The sequence below is a fragment of the Mustelus asterias genome, chromosome 17 (assembly GCF_964213995.1).
Source record: "Mustelus asterias chromosome 17, sMusAst1.hap1.1, whole genome shotgun sequence".
In the NCBI taxonomy this organism is placed as follows: Eukaryota; Metazoa; Chordata; class Chondrichthyes; order Carcharhiniformes; family Triakidae; genus Mustelus; species Mustelus asterias.
Window position 1 is genome coordinate 73,145,651 of NC_135817.1, and position 23,154 is coordinate 73,168,804.

Consider the following 23,154-nt stretch of genomic DNA (forward strand, 5'->3'; position numbering starts at 1 on the left):
TAGAACATTACACGGTCAAATTGGCTAAAGTCCAAAAATGGGCATGAGGAGGACGGAACATTAATCCGTGCCTGTTCATCGCATTATAGGCAGTACGTTAAATTGGTTCTGCCTGCTGCTTTAAATGATAGCTGCATGCAGCCAGTAAGTCCTATGCGGCTCATTTGCCGTATGCATCAGCAGGGGGCTCAGTGATATCACAAGCGGCACGGTGACACAGTGGTTAGCACTGTTGCCTCACAGCACCAGGGGCCAGAGTTCAATCCCCGGCTTGGGTCACTGTCTGTGTGGAGTTTGCACGTTCTCCCCGTGTCTGCGTGGTTTTTCTCTGCGTGCTCCGGTTTCCTCCCACATTCCAAAGATGTGTGGGTTAGGTAGATTGGCCTTGCTAAATTGCCCCTTAGTGTCAGGGGGACTAGCTAGGGTAAATACATGGGGTTAAGGGGATAGGGCCTGGGTGGGATTGTGGTCGGTGCAGACTCGATGGGCCAAATGCCTCCTTCTGCACTGTAGGATTCTGTGATTCTATAGTGGCAATGCTCCTTAAAGTGTATTGCGGCTGCAAGTAACAGTGGGAGCTTTTTTAAAAAAAATGAATCTGGACTGTGATATTCTGAGGAGTGTCTGAATGTGTATATGACTGCATGACCAAGGAAGGTTTTTAACAATGCAGTGGTACTCTTGGTGCAAGACATGGAGAGAAGGAAAGACATTCTGTATCAACAGTGGAGGAGGAGACTCCAGACTGCTCAGGATGCAGAGGAAGAAAGTAATGGTGTAGTTCAATGCAAGTGGCCAGATAATGTCATTATGAATGCTTGGCTGAGCTTCATGTCTCACTAATGGCTCAGCTGGCATCTGTTTACACAGGTGGAAGGGGAATGTTTTCTTTTATTGATTAACATCTTTATGAGGTTATAATAAGTTATTTTCTTTGATCTGTTTCTCAATGACTGTGTTTATTAATTTGGACCAGATTAAGATGTGTGAAGTGACGTAAAGTTTCTGGAGTTACGAAAATCTCTTTCTGACTGACACTTTTATATGGTTGTAAGAGTAGCAGGTTTTTTTGAAAGGGATTTATGAATCAGTATGTTTTTATGAACATTTCAAGATTTGATATTGTTATTATTTGTACTGGGTGAGTGGGCATTGAGGATGCAGGGATGCATGGGGGAATAGGAGGGGTGGGTAGGGGCGAGGGAGTATGAGGGTTGATAGGTAGAGTGCCTAACAGCATTACATACAACTGGGCTGAGTTCTCAGAGGATCAAGGAGAGCCTCAGTGCTTGTATGCCTCTATGGCTATCCCAAACTGCCTCCAGAGACAGCGGGTCCAATCTATTCCTGTCCCTGTCTCATTTTTAAAGGAAAGCAGGGTCTATTTATTTATTTATTAGTCACAAGTAGGCTTACATTAACATTGCAATGAAGTTACTGTGAAATTCCCCTAGTCGCCACACTCCAGCGCCTGTTCAGGTCAATGCACCTAACCAGCACGTCTTTCAGACTGTAGGAGGAAACCGGAGCACCTGGAGGAAACCCACGCAGACACGGGGAGAACATGCAAAATCCACACAGACAGTGATCCAAGCCGGGAATCAGACTCGGGTCCCTGGCACTGTGAGGCAGCAGTGCTAACCACTGTGCCACTGTGCTGCCCCTACAGAATCTACAGAGTAGGGACATTTCCCAATTCAGCCTTCCTACCTCTTCCATTTAACTCTGGCCGATAAGAGTCTGAGCAGTCAGGAGTTGACGACTGTGGAGCCTCCCTACCTCATCCACTTCTTCCACTTCCCATTGCACTGACTTCTCTTTTGCTTCCTCAACCGCCTCCTCTTCCTCATGTTTCTGTCTTTCGGCTTCTCACTGGACTTGTGGTGGTAAATGCTGCTCCTTCAAAATGGCACGATTGTTCAGCATACAAACTCATCAAGTGTAGTACTACAGGGCTCTTCCAGAGTGGGCCAGACAGCAGCAGTGTTATTCAATGATGTGCTCTATAAAGTAGCAGCACCGTGTAGACCTGCTGTGCTGGGGTGTGTGAGTTCCAGGTCACAGCCATGAGCCATAGATGTCATGTGTGGATACCCCTTCCTGCCCATTAGCCAGCCTTCGATTTGTCAAGGTGGGTCAAGTATACCTGGCACAGAGAAGGAAGGCATCATAACTGCTGCTCGGATAGCTGCATGATACACTGCGTGTAGTCACATATCAGGTGGGTGTAGAGGAAGTGCAATCCCTTTCGATTCATTGCAATTGCAATGTGTGTGCAGACAGTTGGTACCCTCCAGTACGGGGAAGCCTGCACAAACCTTCATGGTCATTCTGCCTGTTTGTCTTTGCCAAGAGAGAATGTCTCTGTGTCAATCGAGAGCCTCAATAATGTCCCTTAAGTAGCAAGGCATGCTACACTTTGGGATGATGCTCAGGTCTCCAGCAGCAGCCTTGAAGAAGCCAGGCAGTTAGAAGTTAACAGCCGTGGTCACTTTAACAGCCAGACACAATACTATCCTCATTCTGCTTCAAGGTTGCAATTGTGTCTGCAGCTTGTAGCAAATTTCAGTCCTGATTTATGTTGTGAAGCAAAGACCACATTGAACTTGAGGTCAGAAATTTTCTGCTGAAAGACCCTCAGCAATTTGGCCTCCTTCTGTGCATTTCCCCACCTCCTCATCCTCCTTCTTCATGTGGTTTGTCCTGCTCTGAGTTGCCTCTCTTTAGAATCATAGAAACCCTACAGTGCAGAAAGAGGCCATTCGGCCCATTGGATCTGCACCGACCACAATCCCACCCAGACCCAATCCCGCAACCCCACATTTTTATCCTACTAAACTCCCAACACCCCCCTAACACTAAGGCGCAATATAGCATGGCCAATCAACCTAACCCGCACATCTTTGGAGTGTGGGAGGAAACTGGAGCACCCGGAGGAAACCGACGCAGACACGGGAAGAATGTGCAAACGCCACACAGACAGTGATCCAAGCCGGGAATCGAACCCAGGCCCCTGGAGCTGTGAGGCAGCAGTGCTAACCACTGTGCTACCGTGCCGCCCACCACTGTGCGATCGTGCCGTCCATTATTCTCCCAGTCATGCTCAAATCACAGAGGAAGGGTCCAGGTCTGGAAGCACAAACTTTAAAATGAATAGTAAAGTACCTAAGCACCAGCCAGACCAGCCTCCACAAACAACTTGATTTGATTGGATTTGATTTATTATTGTCACATGTATTGGGATACAGTGAAAAGTATTGTTTCTTGCGCGCTATACAGACAAAGCATACCATTCATAGAGTACATAGGGAAGAAGAAAGGAGAGGGTGCAGAATGTAGTGTTATAGTCATAGCTAGGGTGTAGAGAAAGCTCAACTTAATGCAAGGTAGGTTCCATCCAAAAGTCTGACAGCAGCAGGAAAGAAGCTGTTCTTGAGTCGGTTGGTATGTGACCTCAGACTTTGTATCTTTTTCCCGACGGAAGAAGGTGGAAGAGAGAATGTCCGGGGTGTGTGGGGTCCTCAATTATGCTGGCTGATTTTCCAAGGCAGCGGGAAGTGTCGACAGTGTCAATGGATGGGAGGCTGGTTTGCGTGATGGAATGGACTACATTCACGACCCTTTGTAGTTTCTTGCGGCCTTGGGCAGAGCAGGAGCCCATACCAAGCTGTGATACAGCCTGAAAGGATGCTTTCTATGGTGCATCTGTAAAAGTTGGTGAAAGTCATAGCAGACATGCCAAATTCCCTTAGTCTCCTGAGAAAGTAGAGGCATTGGTGTCTTTCTTAACTATAGCATCGGCATGGAGGGACCAGGACAGGTTGTTGGTGATCTGGACATTTAGAAACTTGAAGCTCTTGACTATTTCCACTTCATTCCCGTTGATATAAGCATGGGCATGTCCTCCACTATGCTTCCTGAAGTTTATGGCCATCTCCTTTGTTTTGCATCACACCAGTTCACCAGATTTTCTATCTCTTTCCTGTACTCTGTCTTATCATTGTTTGAGATCCAACCCACTACAGTGGTGTCATCATTAAACTTGAAAATCGAGTTGGAAGGGAATTTAGCCACAGAGTCATAGGTGTATAAGGAATATAGTAGGGGCTGAGAACACAACCTTGTGGGGCACCGGTGTTGAGGATGATCGTGGAGGAGGTGTTGTTGCCTATCCTTACTGATTGTGGTCTGTGGGTCAGGAAGTTCAGGATCCAGTCGCAAAGGGAGGAACCAAGCCCTAGGCCACGGAGTTTGGAGATGAGTTTCATAGAAATAATGGTGTTGAAGGCTGAGCTGTAGCCAATAAATGGGAGTCTGACATAAATGTCTTTGTTATCCAGGTGTTTTTTTAAAATCAAGATTGAAACTTTAGCCAGTATAGGAAAACTACAGAAACACAGATAATTGCATCAAAATAAATGATGCAAGAACTAGCCTGTAAGCAGTTTATGATTCCTTTAAATAGTGTTTATTGCAAGGTCCTTCAGTCTATTTAATGTCCGACATTTTTAAAAATCCATTTATGTGATGTGGGCGACACTGGCTAGACCAGCATTTATTGCCCATCCCCAGTTGCCCTTGAGAAGGTGATGCTGAGCTGCCTTCTTGAACCGCTGTAGTCCCTAAGGTGTAGGTACACCCACAGTGCTGTTAGGGAGAGGGTTCCAGGATTTTGAGTCAGCAACAGTGAAGGAACGGCGATGCACTTCCAAGTCAGGATGGTGAGTGACTTGGAGGGGAACCTTCAAGTGGTGGTGTTTTCAGGTTTCTACCGCTCTTGTCCGTCTAGACTGTAGTGGTCCTGGATTTGGAAGGTGCTGCATAAGTTTCCACTGCGTGCACATTTCCATGGGATCCAACTTAAGCCGTGGTCTGTGCATTAGGTGAGATGAGGCTTACTGATCTGTAGATGGGTGATCAAGCCAAGGAAATGACCTGTTTTCTTTTAATGATCTAGATCAGCCTGCTTACACAGGGAATTTGATTAGGATGTGATGGGTGAGTTGGAGAATTGCTTGAAGGGGAATGGAACGGACATGACTCACACATGGCAGAAGCCAAAATTCAGCAGGGCCATTTAAACTCAGTTTTTGCTGCAGCAAGGATCTTATCCCACAGTATTTGAATTACAAATTTAGATAGATATTAATGCTCATAAAGGGTGGATACGATCTGTGGAACAGTCAAATTGTCAAATTATTTAAATCCACCCCCTCTCACGCCACCCTGCCACCACCACACCTTTTTGCAAAAAAACAGTCTATATCTGGAAGTTGAAAAACATTTGTTCTTGCTGTTTCAATAGATGTTCCTTAACATAACCCTAAGTGCTATCAGTGTAGCATTATTACTACCAGTCCACAGCATGTCATTAGCACAGTACAGGACGGGACAGGACCAGGGTGGGGAGTGGGGGGTGTTGTAAATACACAGCTTGGTTGACAGCTCCAGGAGGTTAATGAAGGATTAGCTGTCTTTGATGTGGAATTATGAATACAGGGTTTTTAAAAAATAAGGGACTAGGTACTTGAGGGGATTTAAATGTATTGATTGGGATTTATGAATGGGCATGTGATTTTCTATTGTGAAGTCTGTAAAAGATTCTTGGAACGTCACTTTATTCATCGCAGCAGGGCTCCTGAGGCCTGTCCATGATGGATATTCGGTGAGTTGGCATGGAGGTCAGTACAGACTCGATGGGCCGAATGGCCTCCTTCTGTACTGTAGGGATTCTATGAGAATATTCTATGAGGAGGGGGTAAATTCCGAGATTGGTGGCTGGGGGACATGGGTTGGCATAGATTGGTACTAAGGTGATATAAGGGCTATAAGAGTCATAGTTTGAATGGTGGTCATGAGTTGGCATGTGTTGGCATTGTTGGTATAAGGGCTATAAAGGGGTGTGAGAGCATTGAGTGACATGGGGGTTATGAGTGGTCATTAGGAGTAGGTGAATGGACATGGGTTGGCATGGATAGGGATTATGGAGTGGGTGTGGGTGGGTTGAGGGGTAGAGGACCTAATATTTAACAACACAAAGTCCCCGAGAACCACAGTGAGGCTTTAAATCAGCCTGACTTGGCACATCAGATTTCTTTCTGCGGGTAGCTGGCTCGTCTCTATCCTGCACTCACCAACACGCCATCCCCTTCCTCACCCCGCCCACCTTTGTTCCACAGGACCAGGCTGAGGAGAAGGCAGTTGGTTTGTTCACTACATTTATTTATTTATTTTAAGTTAAATTTGTGTAAAAAAATCGGAGGTTTTTTTTAAAACAGGAAGTGGGCCCAGCAGGAGTCTGGGAAAGTTTTTGGAGGGTTTAAAAGTAGGCCGCACTTTTGAGCGGGCAGCGTCGTTAGCGGGCAGCAGAGTGAGCAGGAGGCAGAGTGAATGCTGTAGGGCTTTGGCTCACAGGGCTTGGCAGAAAGGGCGAGCAGGGGTGAGTTAATTCATTTTTTGCTGTTTCTACCTGGTACTGGCAAGGTATCTAGAGGGGATGGGTGTGAAGGCAGTGCAATGTTCCTCTTGCACTATGTTCGAGGTGAGGGACGACGTCAGTGTCCCTGCTGATTATACCTGTGAGAAGTGCATCCATCTGCAGCTCCTCCAAAACCGTGTAAGGGAACTGGAGCTGGAGTTGGAGGAACTTAGGATCATTAGGGATGCAGAGATGGCCATAGACAGAAGCTTCAGGGATACAGTTACTCCGAGGAATGAAAATAGATGGGTGACGGTGAGAGGGGCTGGGAAGAAGCAGTCGGTGCAGGGATCCCCTGTGGTCGTTCCCCTTAGCAATAAGTATTCCGCTTTGGATACGGTTGAGGGGGACGACATACCAGTGGTGAGCCGCAGTGAGAGGATCTCCGGCACTGAGTCCGTCCCTGTGGCTCAGGAGGGTAAGGAGGAGAGCGGGAGGGCAATAGTTATTGGGGACTCATTAGTTAGAGGGATAGATAGGAGGTTCTGTGGCAGCAAAAGAGACTCGAGGATGGTTTGTTGCCTAGCGGATGGCAGGGTCCGTGACGTCTCGGACCGTGTTTTCCGGATTCTTAAGGGGGAGGGGAAACAGTCACAAGTTGTGGTACACATTGGTACCAACGACATAGGTAAGAGAAGGGACGGGGATTTAAAACAGGAATTTCGGGAGCTGGGCTGGAAGCTGAGAGCAAAGACAAAACATGTGGTCATCTCTGGTACGCTACCGGTGCCACGTGATAGCGAGTTGAGGAACAGGGAGAGAGTGCACTTAAACATGTGGTTGCAGGGATGGTGCAGGAGGGAGGGTTTCAGATACGTGGATAATTGGAACACGTTCTGGGGAAGGTGGGACCTCTACAAACAGGACGGGGTGCACCTGAACCAGAGGGGCACCAATATCCTGGGAGGGAAATTTGCTACGGCTCTTCAGGGGGATTTAAACTAATTTGTCAGGGGAGTGGGAAAAGGAGTTGTAGTCCAGAAGTCAGTGTTGAGGGTGGTGAGGTATTGGGGAAGGTATCAAGGTCAAGGGTGGGTACCGGTAGACAGGAAGATGGGTTGAAGTGTGTCTACTTCAATGCAAGGAGCATCCGGAACAAGGTGGATGAACTTGGGGCGTGGATTGCTACTTGGGACTACGATGTTGTGGCCATTACGGAGACGTGGGTAGAACAAGGACAGGAATGGTTGTTGGACGTTCCGGGGTATAGATGTTTCAGTAAGTGTAGGGAAGCTGGTAAAAGAGGTGGAGGAGTAGCATTGTTAATCAAGGATAGTTTAACGGCTGCGGAAAAGCACTTTGAGGGGGATATGCACACTGAGGTAATATGGGCTGCAGTTAGAAACAGGAAAGGAGCGGTCACGTTGCTAGGAGTTTACTATAGGCCCCCAAATAGTAATAGAGATGTGGAGGAAGAAATTGCAAAGCAGATTATGGATACGTGTGGGGGTCACAGGGTAGTTGTCATGGGGGACTTTAACTTTCCAAATATTGATTGGAACCTTTGTAGGTCGAATAGTTTGGATGGGGCACTTTTTGTGCAGTGTGTGCAGGAGGGTTTCCTGACACAATATGTGGATAGGCCGACAAGGGGTGAGGCCACATTGGATTTGGTACTGGGAAATGAACCGGGCCAAGTGTTAGATTTGGTTGTGGGAGAGAACTTTGGAGATAGTGACCACAATTCGGTGTCTTTTGTTATTGCAATGGAGAGGGATAGGGCCGGACGGCAGGGCAAGGCTTACAATTGGGGGAGAGGTAATTATGATGCGATTAGGCAAGAATTAGGGGGCATAAGATGGGAACAGAAACTGTCAGGGAAAGGCACTGATGAAAAGTGGAACTTTTTCAAGGAACAAATACTGGGTGTCCTTGATAGGTATGTCCCTGTCAGGCAGGGAGGAAATGGCCGAGTGAGGGAACCGTGGTTCACAAAAGAGGTGGAATGTCTTGTGAAAAGGAAGAGGGAAGCTTATGTAGGGATGAGGAAACAAGGTTCAGATGGCTCGATTGAGGGTTACAAGTTAGCAAGGAATGAGCTGAAAAAGGGGCTGAGGAGAGCTAGGAGGGGACATGAGAAGTCCTTGGCGGGTCGGATCAAGGAAAACCCCAAGGCTTTTTACTCTTATGTGAGGAATAAAAGAATGACCAGGGTGAGGTTAGGGCCGGTCAAGGACAGTGGTGGGAACTTGTGTATGGAATCAGTAGAGATAGGCGAGGTGATGAATGAATACTTTTCTTCAGTGTTCACCAAGGAGAGGGGCCATGTTTTTCAGGAAGAGAAGGTGTTACAGGCTAATAGGCTGGAGGAAATAGATGTTCGGAGGGAGGATGTATTGGCAGTTTTGAATAAACTGAAGGTCGATAAGTCCCCTGGGCCTGATGAAATGTATCCTAGGATTCTTTGGGAGGCGAGGGATGAGATTGCAGAGCCTTTGGCTTTGATCTTTGGGTCCTCGCTGTCCACGGGGATGGTGCCGGAGGACTGGAGAGTGGCAAATGTTGTTCCTCTGTTTAAGAAAGGGAATAGAAATGACCCTGGTAATTATAGACCGGTTAGTCTGACTTCGGTGGTTGGTAAATTGATGGAAAAGATCCTTAGGGATGGGATTTACGACCATTTAGAAAGATGCGGATTAATCCGGGATAGTCAGCACGGATTTGTGAAGGGCAAATCGTGCCTCACAAATTTGATAGAATTTTTTGAGGAGGTAACTAGGTGTGTTGATGAAGGTAGGGCGGTTGATGTCATATACATGGATTTTAGTAAGGCGTTTGATAAGGTCCCCCATGGTCGGCTTATGATGAAAGTAAGGAGGTGTGGGATAGAGGGAAAGTTGGCCGATTGGATAGGTAACTGGCTATCTGATCGAAGACAGAGGGTGGTGGTGGATGGAAAATTTTCGGACTGGAGGCAGGTTGCTAGCGGAGTGCCGCAGGGATCGGTGCTTGGTCCTCTGCTCTTTGTGATTTTTATTAATGACTTAGAGGAGGGGGCTGAAGGGTGGATCAGTAAATTTGCTGATGACACCAAGATTGGTGGAGTAGTGGATGAGGTGGAGGGCTGTTGTAGGCTGCAAAGAGACATAGATAGGATGCAAAGCTGGGCTGAAAAATGGCAAATGGAGTTTAACCCTGATAAATGTGAGGTGATTCATTTTGGTAGGACTAATTTAAATGTGGATTACAGGGTCAAAGGTAGGGTTCTGAAGACTGTGGAGGAACAGAGAGATCTTGGGGTCCATATCCACAGATCTCTAAAGGTTGCCACTCAAGTGGATAGAGCTGTGAAGAAGGCATATAGTGTGTTAGCTTTTATTAACAGGGGGTTGGAGTTTAAGAGCCGTGGGGTTATGCTGCAACTGTACAGGACCTTGGTGAGACCGCATTTGGAATATTGCGTGCAGTTCTGGTCACCTCACTATAAGAAGGATGTGGAAGCGCTGGACAGAGTGCAGAGGAGATTTACCAGGATGCTGCCTGGTTTGGAGTGTCGGTCTTATGAGGAAAGGTTGAGGGAGCTGGGGCTGTTCTCTCTGGAGCGGAGGAGATTGAGGGGAGACTTAATAGAGGTTTATAAAATGATGAAGGGGATAGATCGAGTGAACGTTCAAAGACTATTTCCTCGGGTGGATGGAGCTATTACAAGGGGCATAACTATAGGGTTCATGGTGGGAGATATAGGAAGGATATCAGAGGTAGGTTCTTCACGCAGAGAGTGGTTGGGGTGTGGAATGGACTGCCTGCAGTGATAGTGGAGTCAGACACTTTAGGAACATTTAAGCGGTTATTGGATAGGCACATGGAGCACACCAGGATGGTAGGGAGTGGGATAGCTTGATCTTGGTTTCAGATGAAGGTCGGCACAACATCGTGGGCCGAAGGGCCTGTTCTGTGCTGTAATGTTCTATGTTCACCTGAAGTAAGCACAACCACTTTTTCCTGAGGCAGTTGCAATAAGCCAAGGAGTTCCCCAATTCTGCGCATCTGGGTGAAAATCCACGCTGAGGTGCCAACCCTCAGCCTCCTAGTGTCCCATTTGATAAAGAATGCAGTATTAATGCTTGTGGTCATCTGATTTGCCCGTACACTTTTCTTTATTAGCCTAGCTACATGCTAGGTTTGAATCCTTCTGCTGACATTTTAATTTGGGATTTTGGAATGACTTATATTGAAGTGATTGTATTGACATTTCAATTTCAACGTAATTCCTTCAATATTACTCATTCCAAAATCCTTTCCATGTAATTATGCTCAAAAATATTCCAATATGACATGCATCGTTCCCTGTTGTAATGGTATCAGTGACATGGAGAGGCGGGAGGCACCTTTTCCAAGACATTAGTAGTTGGGAATGGCGCTAGTGTAGGAGGGAGCTGCTCCAGACTAACATATGTCAGCAAATGTTGATGGTTGATAGATATGCTTTAGTTCCTCTAGAACTAAGAGGATAATCTGCCAGCACCTCATTGCACCTTGGGTTATTCTCACCAAATGCTGCGAACAGCAGTACGTTCTGCATATCTTAGCAGGAAGCAGATCATACATTCAAGGAGATAACAGTCGATGAATCACAGTCCAGAGGTGAAGAAAAGCAAGTGGTGGTGGCAGAGAAATGGAAGAAATCCAAGAGCTAATTCTGCTCCTTCCTTCAATCATAAGAAATAAGATCATAAGAAATTGAAGTAGGATTCGGCTTTTTGGCATCTTAAGCTTGCTCGACTATTCAATGAGATCGCGGCTGATCTGATTGTGGTCTTGACTCCACTTTCCTGCCCATTCCCCATAACTCTTGGCTCCCTTACCTCCAGCGTCTAGAGATTCTGATCGTAATGAGCTTGAATATAAAGGAAGATTGCTAACTGAACAAGATTAATTACAAGAATAATTCAGATCTGCCCAAAATAACTTGCAAGGTCAGGCTATGATTGCAAAGAATCTTTAGTTATATGGACATAACTTGTCCTGCAATTTCTCATGAAGTCCACATCAACAAGAGCCCTGCAGTGAACCCTCCAGTGGCAAAGTTCCTGAGTTCAGTTGGAAAATCTTGGCTACTCTACAGAAGAAATGTGATGTCTGTCTTCTATGTTGTTGAATCAATAGAGACAGTGTTATTTCAAGCTTTATAAACCTCATTGCTCCTCTCAGGTCTGCTCCCACAGATCATTAATCATTACTAAGGATAGGTTTATAAATAGTAAATTCACACAAAACTGTGACAATTTTCCAAGTATTGATTAATTTTGTTCCAGATTGTAATCTGTAAAAGTTTCTCCGTTACCATCAGACTGGCCAGTAGTTGTTACACTTATCGCTCTTTCATTCTTAAAATAGGATTAAGAATGACAAATGCTGATTGTTTTGTATGTTCACATAAAGGTGTCCTTTTCCCTTCTCTTTCAAATGCCCCCTTCTATCTCAAACTCTCCTTAAATGCCTACATGCCTGTTAGGAGCATTTTGGTGCCTGCTTAGCATGTTATTTTTTGTTGACAAAAATCAGCTTGGACCATGCACATCTTTCCTGGTATCTCTCCTTCCTGAGCCTGGCAGCTGTGGCCAAACGGGCCACCTAAAATGGCGATTAGTAAAGCACTCTGGGACAATTGGGCAAGAACTGCAGGCTGCAGCCGAACAGACAGAGATAAACAGGCTGCAGCTCAGACGACTGAATACACAGGGTATAGGCCATCCCAAAGACACTAGAGTCAATTTAGCACGGCCAATCAACCTAACCCGCACATCTTTGGACTGTGAGAGGAAAGCGGAGCACCCGGAGGAAACCCACGCAGACATGGGGAGAATGTACAAACTCCACACAGGCAGTGAGCCAAGCTGGGAATCGAACCCGGGTCCCTGGCGCTGTCAGGCAGCAGTGCTAACCACCGTTTATAATTACTATGATGTGTCTTTTGTTTTAGGAGCATAGAACTTAGGAGCAGGAGTAGGCCACTTGGCCTTCAAACCTGCTCTGCCATTCGATAGGACCATACTGATCTGATTGTGATCTCAATTCCATTTCTCTGTTTGTCCCCCATCACCCAACTCCCTGGCCTGTCAAAAATCTATGGAACTCAGCAATTCAATGAAGCAGCCTCCAAAACTTTGTGGGGAAGAGAATTCCACTGAGTAATAATCCCCTCATAGAAAACACTCCTCCTCTCTCTCATTCTCAAACATTGGGCGAGATTCTCCGGTCTCCCAGCCACATGTTTCCTGCCGGTGGGAGGTGGCGCGTTGTTTGCTAGCAGCAGGATTCTCTGGTCCCACCGCTGTCGATGGGAATTCCCATTGACGTCACCCCATGCCAACGAGAAACCTGCGGGCGGGGGTGCGCTTCCGGCGGGACCTGAGAATTGCACCGGCGTGAAAGGCCGAAGAATCCGGCCTAAGTCCCCTCGTTCTAGTCTCACCCAAAGATAAAATATCGGCCTGGTATCCACCCTATCACCCTTCAGGATCTTCTATGTACCTTCTTTAGTCCTTAGTGCTACCATTAACACCCCCTTTGTCTGACATCTTATGTCCGTCTCTCTGTCGTTCCTACCTATCCCTGACTCTCTGTCCTGCTCCATCACCTCCCTCCAACCATAAAATCCATCCCATCTCTACCTCTGTTCAGCTCTGAAGAATCACACAAACGTGAAAGGTTAATTCTGTTTCTCGCTCCACATACTGACTGTCTGTATGGAGTCTGCACATTCTCCCCATGTCTGTGTGGGTTTCCTCCGGGTGCTCCGGTTTCCTCCCACAGTCCAAAGATGTGCAGGTTAGATGGATTGGCCATGCTAAATTGCCCCTTAGTGTCAGGGGGACCAGCTAGGGTAAATGCATGGGGTTATGGAGATGGGGCCTGAGTGGGATTGTGATCGGTGCAGACTCGTTGGGCCGAATGGTCTCCTTCCGCACTGTAGGATTCTATGATTCTATGTTCAGTAATATCGCCTCTCAGTGGGTTATAGCACCGACCTATTCAACTTGTCTTCATAAGATGAACCCTTCATCCCAGGAATGAGTCACGTGAACCTTTTCTGAACTGCTTCTAATTCAATTTTTGTTTGAGAGTAAGACGTCTGAAAAATCTGAGCAAGAGGTGAAGCTAGCCGTTTCACACAGCCACTCTGCAACATGAACGGTATTTCTCACTAACAGCACGCTGCAGCAGTAACTGATAATAAGAATTTCAGTGCTGGTGTGATGTCAGGTGTGTGGGCTGTACATCCCAATGGTTGGGGGATTGTATCAAACAGCAGGTCCCTTCAGCTGTTCACAACACTGACTGTGCTTGCAACACACAGAACATAGGGGGCAATCTTGAGCCCACACTCACCGTCCGCGAGAATGGCAGTGGCAGCTCAAGATCCGGCAAAACCTGGAGGTTACGAGTCTCCCTGGCAAGATCACGACTTCCGATTTTGCCATCCCTCGCTGGCAACGTATGAGATTCACACACACAATGGACACTAACCTGATTTAAATACAATACAATACATTTACATCTTTCTAAATCTGTGCGCCCCCTCGCCCCCTGGATATTAATCTCTTTGCCAAGGGAAATTGACTCTTCCTCTCTATTCCAGCCCATCATAAATTGAATAACCTCCCCTTAGTCTCCTCTGTTCCAAAGACACAACCCCAGCTTTTCCATTCTTTCCTCATATCTAAAATTATCCATTCCTGCCAACTCCCTCATAAACCGTTATTGGTTCCGGTGTGCGATCACATCTAGGGCACACTGTCGCTTAACTAGTGTTTTTCACAGTGCTAGCAGAACCACTATCCCCAGCCAACTCCGCTCCCCCCCCCCCCACTACCAAACCTCCCCAACCCTCTTATATTTCATGCCTTGGCAAATAAAGGCAAATATCATGTATACCTTCTTAACCACTTTATCTATCTATCCTGTTACTTTCAAGGACATACAAGCTCCTTCTGTCCTTCCACAGTTCTCAGTATCCCATCATTGACTGTATATTCCCTTACCTTGTTTGCTCTCCCCAAATGCAAACCTCACAATTCTCCAGACTGAATTTAATTTGCCACATTTCTCCCGAATCTTCATTGAAAAGTCATTTTTTTGGTTTAACATCTCATTCAAAGAATATCAGCTCTGAAAACATGAGCAATCATGTCTATTGTATTCTCTGCACCCAATGCAGTCTCCTCTACATTTTTTATTAGAACCATAGAATCCTCAGAGTGCAGAAAGAGGTCCATTCGGCCCATCAAGTCTGCACTGACACTCTGAAAGCACATCCCACCTAGGCCTTTCCCTCCACCCTATCCCCGTAATCATACAATACTACCATGGCTGATCGCTTTAACCTACACATCTTTGGATACTAAGGGAGAATTTAGCATGGCCAATCCACTTAACCTGCACATCTTTGAACTGTGGGAAGGAAATCGGAGCACCCGGAGGAAACCCACGCAGACACGGGGCAGGGGGAATTTTCCCGTCCGCCACAGGATTCGTAGCAGGTGAGGGCGGGAGGGTCCGTTGACCTCGGGTAGGATTTTACGGTTTTGGGGCAGAAATCCTGCACAGGACAAACTTGCAAACTCTGCACAGACAGTGACACAGACAGTGACCCAAGGCCGGAATTGAGCCCAGGTCCCTAACCCTGTGAGACAGCAGTGGTAACCACTGTGCCACCATGCCAACCAGTGTGTCACTGTGCCTGGAGTGACGCTTAGATTCTACACCCCTCGATATTAAAAAGGTGGTGGGGTGGAGTGGGGAGAGGTGGAGATGCTGACACTGATTTGAATGATATTATGGCCTGTTTCTGTGATTTGTGTGTGGAGGTTGGGACTTCCCATGATTGCAATCAGGGTGATTTCTCTCATTCCAAGCTGACGGTGGTAATCCGGGAACGGTCGAGCTGAATGTCATGTTGTACAAGCTGTGGGGGCAGAGATGTCGAAAGAAACCAACATGCCTAACCAGCTAGGTAAACCACACCATGTCTTATACTAGCCAGTTTAAGAAATAACTGCTTCCAGCTTTACATGAAGCATGCAGAACAGAACCTCGGCTGTCAAAATAATAAATAGGAATGGGGACAATGACAGGAAACAGGTTATTATGTGAATAAAGTGATAAAGGTCAAGTCTTAAACATAACTTAACATTAAATTCGTTTCATGGATTACGTGCAGCAGAAAATGTCGGCACCAGACAAGAGTGAGAATCAACTCAATCCTCAACTAACACTTTCACGGTAACACGGTGGTTAGCACTGCTGCCTCACAGTGCCAGGGACCTGGGTTCGATTCCTGACTTGGGTCACTATCTGTGTGGATTGTGCATGTTCTCCCCATGTCTGCATGGGTTTCCTCCAGGTGCTTCGGTTTCCTCTCACGGTCTGAAAGACGTACTGGTTTGGTGCATTGACCTGAACAGGCGCTGGAGTGTGGCGACTCGGGGAATTTCGCAGTAACTTCATTGCAGTGTTAATGTAAGCCTTACTTGTGACCAATAAATAAACTTTTCCACAATATTTTTTTTAACTAAACATGATGGTGGTGTGTCGGCCTTTCTGCAATTTACTAAAGAATTCTTTCTAGCTATTGGATCTACTCAGAACCAAGACTGGATAAGTTTTCTTTAAATCAGGTTGAACCTTCTCAGAAGGCGGATTGTGTTTTTTTTTACAACTCTGATTTCACTCCAGTAAGCGGGAGTCAAGAAAGAAAATGACAGTGAAATGACATTGATTTCAATTCTAAAAAAGTTGCATTTGAAGCACCGAACACAAGCCTCAAATCCAGCCCAGGGAGAGAGAGAGCAAAGTCGAACTTTTAATTCAGGACAGAGAGAGAATCCCAGGAATGTGGCAACATCCTGAAGGAGAAAGACATTTGCAAAGTAGGGAGGGGGTGGGGGGTAGTTTGTTTGTTCCCTCGTTATATATTGTGAGAAAATAGTGGGGCTGAAAGAGCTCCAAGTGCTTCAGACACCCAAAGCTTCCCGTTAGCTGCCTGGCCTCTTACTGATCTATAAGAGTGAAAAATAATAATAAGAAGCTTGTTCTCGCTTTGATGTTCTCAACTTCAAACCCATCACGTGAGCTCGATTCCTCCAATAACAACTGCAAACTCCTGCAGCCATTCCTTTAATCTGACCTCCCCCCCCCAGTTTGATTTACTCCAAAGAAAAAAATAGATCAGAGGGGTTAAAATTCCCAATCTCTGGGAGGAGGACACTTGCTCAGTTGCCAGCTTTAGGGTTGGGGGGGGTGCTTTGTGACTGGGGCTTGGAAAAAGCTTTGTGTCACTCTGAAATCTTGCTGTTTCTTCCCAGCCACGTCACAGGGGAGTGAAACTGCTTTAAATCCCGGAGTCCTGATCAAATTTCCTGCAATTTCACCCTCTCCCCTCTGAGTGCACTGAATTCCTCTCTCTCTCTCACACACACACAGCTCTTTCAACCAGAATCGCTCCAAGATGGTAAGAAGGTCATTCCTTTCTCTGTCTTTAGCCTCCCCTCCTCCCTCCTTATGCATCCAAGATGTTTTGCTGCATTTACAATGTACGTTTTTCTTATATATTTTGTACAGGTATTCAAAAGTATTCCGATTTTTCTACTCCTGGCCATCGTCTCGATAAATGCTGAAGTAAGTTTGATCTCTTATTCCACCACCCCCCCCCCCCCCATCCTCAAGCTTCTGCCTAAACCAAAAATGGACCGATTTTTTTTTGTGTGTGTGCTTGTTTTGCAGGCTTGGGGCGTTTACAGCACCAATTTCCCAGCACAAACCTGTCCCGGTTTCATTTTTTTATATATAGCGGGACTTTATCGGACAGTTAGATTTCAGAGGGGAGTCATGTTGGTGTTTTTTTTTTGTTGCTCTGTACGTGGCGGATGGCTGGGATGTGGCTGCATCTTTTGTTTCTGGCTGGGGAGGTTTAACATTTCATTTTGCTTGCTGCTTGATTAGTTTGAAAGGAGGTGGGGAAAGGCATGTGGGGAGAGAGTGAGTGAGTGAGAGAGGAGGTGGGGGGAAAAAGGGTTAATGATCTGCTGGGGGGGGGAGAAATAAACTCAGAACCGAACCCCCACTGACAGGTTTTGTTCTGTTTAACCGGGGAGTTGTGTGAAGAAGTGTGATAAGTTGTCCTCATGTCAATAGTTTGAGATGTGGGGGTAATATAAAAATATAACATAAAATAGATCAAATTTAGGAAGCTTTTAAGAATTAATAGGTAGGAAATTTTGTAAGAAAATCTCAGTTAGTTTCTAAGCCATTCGGGAAAAAAACCTGCTCCTGGAAAATAAGGATCACTCTGTAAGTGAGGAGGGTCTAGTTCTTTAAGCGACCCCCCTCCTACCCCAGTTACATGTCCTTCCCTCCCCGAGTTCTGTAGTTTAAATCAGTCCACCCAGCACTGAGTACTTGGCTTGTCGGGGGGGGGGAGGTGGGGAACTGCTTACCTTGTCTCAATATTGCCAGAAGCCCCGTTTCAGATGCTCACGCTTCGGGTTTGTGCTAAATCGATTGAGAGAAGGTGCTGTTTATCCAGCAAAAGGTACAAGACAAAAAAGTTTGGTTAACCGGACTAATATTAAAGTTGGACAGTGTGTGATCATTCTCTAAAGATAGGCCTGTCCTGTTAGACCAATCCTTCAGTTTTGTGGGTTTTTAAGGGAGGGGGAGGCAGATATTTGCCGATTAACTGTAAAATAAATCCCATCATCATCATTATTAGCACGTTGACTATGCTCTAGTTTCACAAGGACAGAATAGTTTCCCTGGTTGCACGACTAATTTCTAATGTAAAAATTCTCCTCTGTCAATTGAATCTGATTAGATTATTAATCCCTTACCATGATTTTACAACATTTGTTAATTTTTTGTTTGTATTAGTGCCTGATAACGCAGATTGGTATATTGCTTGGGGTCATGGATAAAGGGTTCATTCTCTAATTAGTGGGATCTGGCGTGTGGTGTTCCCCAGGGATCAGCACTGGGGCCTCAGCTTTTCATTATATATGTTGACTTGGATAAAAGAATACAGATTTGTGTATCCATTGCAGATGACCTTCTGTTGGGAGGCACGGTAAATTTTGTGTGGGTGGGAGCCGCAAAGGGACATAGTTACAAAGGGACATAGCTCATGGCTCCATGTGAGGGGCAGATGGATTCAGTGTGCAGAAGTGTAGGTCATCTATTCTGGAATTGAGGAAATACTTAATTTTCTTAATGGCGAGAGACTAGATGCCATGGAGAAACAAAAGGTTAAGGGATCTATGTACACAAATCACTAAAGGTTAGTTCATCAGTACAGAAAGTAATCAACATGATGAATAGAATCTCCAGGGGGCTGGAAGTGATGCTTCAGTTGTACAGGGTGTTGGTCATACCAAGGCTCAGTTTGGAAAATCTTTGGCCTTGGGGTAGGTTCAGTGTAGATTCACTGGAATAATATTAGGTCTTAATGAGTTAAATTATGACGCTACGTTTTATAGGCTTGGGTTATCTTTTGTTATCGAATCCATAGAATCCCTACAGTTCAGAAGGAGAGCATTCGGCCCATCGAGTCTGTACTGACCACAGTCCCACCCAGGCCCTATTCCCATAACCCCACACATTTACCCTGCTAATCCTGCTGACACTAGGGTCAATTTTAGTATGGCCAATCAACCTAACCTGCACATCTTTGGAGTGTGGGAGGAAACCGGAGCACCCGGAGGAAACCTACGCTGTACTTAAAAGATTGAGTTGCATTGTTGTATTTAAAAGATTGAGGAATGATCTAATTGAGATGTTTAGAATGGCAAAGTGATTTGAATAGGGATACAGATACTTTGCTGGCAAATAAATCTTGATAAGAAGCACAACCTTCAGCAGCATGTAAGAGTCAAATCAAAAGCAATTTCTGACAACAAAAACTAGTGGATATCTGGAACTCGCTTCCCCAAAAAGCCATGGAGACTGAGTCAACTGAAGTATGCAAGACGGATATTGATATCTAAAATCATAATGACTTTCCGGAGCAGCATAACTGTAATAGACCCACTCAACCGTGGCATTGTTTTTGACAACATTCTTCCCACTGAAAATGGCACACCATTTTTCAATCCCAAATCTGTATATAATTCATTCTAGAATTTGTTTTTGGTAAGTCATTAGTTGTTACATCACATGGACTGTGGTGGATCAGCAAGGCAGCTCGCAATCAGCTTCTTGAGGGCAATTAGAGAAGGGCAATAAATGCTGGCGTTGCCAATGACGTCTGTATCGCATGAATGAATGAATGAATCATGAAGAAAGCACCTCTGGCCATTGAAAGGTTCCTTTGAATTGCCACTTTGCATTAATCTTCACCATAGAAATTGATGCTGAGTTACCAATAATACATTGCCACTATCATCTTTAGCATCAACTCTACATAGTGCATGTGGTAAAGTATTGATCTATTTGGGAAATTGGCTAAGTGGCAAGAGGCAGAGAATAGGGATAATGGACAGGTACGCTAATTGTTAGGATGTGGCTTGTGTGACCTGCAGAGATCTATGTTGGTGCCTCAGTTACTAACTATCAATGTGGATGATGGGATAACATACAGCATAGCTCATGGTTCCATGTGAGGGGAAGATGGATTCAGTGTGCAGAAGTTTAGGCCATCTGTTCTGGATTTGAGAAAATACATATTTTCTTAATGGCGAGAGACTAGATGTCAAGGAGAAACAAAGGGATTTAGGGATCTATGTACACAAATCACGAAAGGTTACTCCATCAATACAGAAAGTAATCTAAGTTTGCCAATGACATAAAATAGGAGAAATTGTAAGCAACATAGAGGCATAAAAATATAAAGCCATATCGATAGACTAATTAAATGGGCAACATTGTGACAACTGGATTTCAACGTATGCAAACCCTTCATCATCCACTTTTAAAAAAATAGTAAAATGGAGGTCAAGTTCTGGAGATACTGGGGGGTCCGGCAACATAGATCATCCGAATGCCAGGAACAGGCACAGATAATACTGTAATCAGCAAAACTAATGGATGTAATGGAATAAAATACAAGGGAGTAGGAATCATGCATCAGCTTTACAGATCCCTAATTAGACCACACGTGGAGTCTGTGAGTGGTCCTGGGGATCACACTCCAGGAAGGATAAATTGAACTTGGAGCGATTGCAACATAGATTTATCAGAATGATGCCCGGGCTCCAAGGGTTAAAGAACAGGGATTCTGCAAACTAGGGTTGCATTCTTTGGAATGTAGAAGGTTAAGGCATAATTGAAGTTTTCAGGATATTAAGGAGAACAGGCAGTCTGGGGAGCCCGTGACGAGGGACATGGCCCAAAAATTAGAGCCCAATCTTTTGGGAGTGAAATTAGGAAGCATTTCTGTCACAAGGGGTGGAATCTAATGCTCTCTTCTGTGGCAGCTTTGGTGTGGAGTGGCATTGGATCAGACAGGGGTGGGGTGACCAGTGGGGGCACATCCACCTTCTCACCCCCTGCCTTGAGTAATGGCAGGAAGACTCGCGGACAGTCTTCCACCTCCAGCACAAGGTGAAGCTCTTAGAGAGGAACTAACTGCTGCTTCAGGGCCTCTTCCCGCTGCTCCTGTCATTCACCCAGCAGCGGGCAATGGACTTACTCTGCAGAAGTCCAGAATTGAACCATGTCTCGGGGAGGGGAGTGCAGGGGTTGGGTGCACATTATGGCATTTAAAGTGCATATTCAAATATATTTTAAATGTGATGTGGGTTTTTGCCTCTTCAGGCAGTGAGCTCCAGAACTCAGCCACCCTCCGGGTGAAAAGGTTTCTCCTAAATGCCTTCTAATCCGACCACTTAGTCTAATCCTATGCCCAGGTTATTGGCCTCTCTGCTAAGGATATACGGGATCTTCCTATCCACTCCAGATACTTCATAATCAATGAAATCTCTCCTCAGCCTCCTCTGTTCCAAAAAACAATTCCCGCTTATCCAATCTTTTCTCATAACTAAAATACTCTGCTACACCTGTGATCACCATCCTTCCTATAACGTGGCAACCAGAAATATACATTGTACTCTTGCTGTGACCTAACTAGTGTTTTATATGGTTCCAGCATAACCTCCTGGCTCTTATGTTCTCTGTCTTGGCTAACGAAGGAAAGGGGGGAGGAAGAACTGCACAGTGATACTGTTAATTTAGAATCATAGAAACCCTACAGCATAGAAAGAGGCCATTCGGCCCATCGAGTCTGCACCGACCACAATGCCACCCAGGCCCTACCCCCATATCCCTACATATTTACCCACTAACCCCTCTAACCTACACATCTCAGGACACTAAGAGCAATTTTAGCATGGCCAATCAACCTAACCTGCACATCTTTGGACTGTGGGAGGAAACCGGAGCACCCGGAGGAAACCCACGCAGACACGAGGAGAATGTGCAAACTCCACACAGACAGTGACCCGAGCTGGGAGTCGAACCCAGGTCCCTGGAGCTGTGAAGCAGCAGTGCTAACCACTGTGCTACCGTGCCGCCCATTTATTGGACTAGTAATCCAGATCTTAGACAAATGAGTTCAAATCCCACCACAACGACTAGGGGATTTTACATTCAATTAATTAATAAATCTGGAATCAAAAGCTAGTCTCAGTCATAATGATTGTGAAACTATTGGATTTCCATAAAAACCTCAACTGATTTATGAATGTTCTTTAGAGAAGGAAGTTTGTTGTCCTTGCCTGGTCTGGCCTATCTGTGATTCCAGACCCACAGCGATGTGGTTGAATGTTAACCACTCTCTGAAATGTCCTAGCAAGCCATTTAGTCATAAGAAGCCGCTACAGAAAATTGGATGGGTCACCTAGTGTCGACCTAGACATCAGAAATGACAAAGGCCAGTCGACCCTGCAACGTCCTCCTCTCTTAACACTGGGACACGGGTCTAAATTGGAAAAGGTTTGTCCCACTGACTGGTCTAACAACAGTTTCACACACTCACTGAATCACATCAGCTAATCGATGATCCAGGCTGCTTCATCGCTACCCTTGAGTGTATCCTGTTCCAAGATGGATGCACCAGAGGTAGCAGCACAAAGGTATGGGACCAGGTGGGAGTGACCCTGGGAGTCCTCAACGTTGACTGCTGCCTCCATAAGGGGTGGCACAGTGGTTAGCACTGCTGCTTCACAGCACCAGGGACACAGGTTCGATTCCCGGCTTGGGTGACTGTCCATGTGGAGTTTCCACGTTTTCCCTGTGTTTGCGTGGGTTTCCTCCGGGTGCTCCGGTTTCCTCCCACATTCTGAAAGATGTGCTGGTTAGGGTGCATTGGCCATGCTAAATTCTCCCTCAGTGTACCCGAACAGACACCAGTGTGTGGCGACGAGGGGAATTTCACAGTAACTTCATTGCAGTGTTAATGTAAGCCTACTTGTGACTAATAAATAAACTTTAGTTTTACTTTGCTTAAATGTCTCCTGGCATCAGGTCAGGCATGGGCAAGAAAACCTCGTGTTGATTACCATCTACTGCCCTCCTTCAGCTGATGAATCCGTTCTCCTCCAGGCTGAAAACCTTTTAGAAGAAGCACTGAGGCTATCAGGGGCACAGAATGTACTCTGGGTGGGGAATTGTAATGCCCATCACCAACAATGGCTTAGTAGCATTATTACTGAGTGCTCTTGCCGAATGCTGAAGGACATTTCTGC

At 45.8% G+C, this 23,154-nt stretch overlaps 1 protein-coding gene across 1 annotated transcript in view; it reads left to right on the top strand.

The window, feature by feature from the left end:
• Window positions 1-16,729: 16,729 nt before the first annotated feature.
• fstl1b (follistatin-like 1b) overlaps window positions 16,730-23,154 on the top strand; it is a 125,784-nt gene continuing 119,359 nt past the window's right edge. Inside the window, exons 1-2 of the mRNA XM_078232976.1 lie at window positions 16,730-16,931; window positions 17,042-17,098. Coding sequence (XP_078089102.1) covers window positions 16,929-16,931; window positions 17,042-17,098 — 60 coding nt within the window. The 5' untranslated portion in view covers window positions 16,730-16,928. The remainder of the gene's footprint in view (window positions 16,932-17,041; window positions 17,099-23,154) is intronic.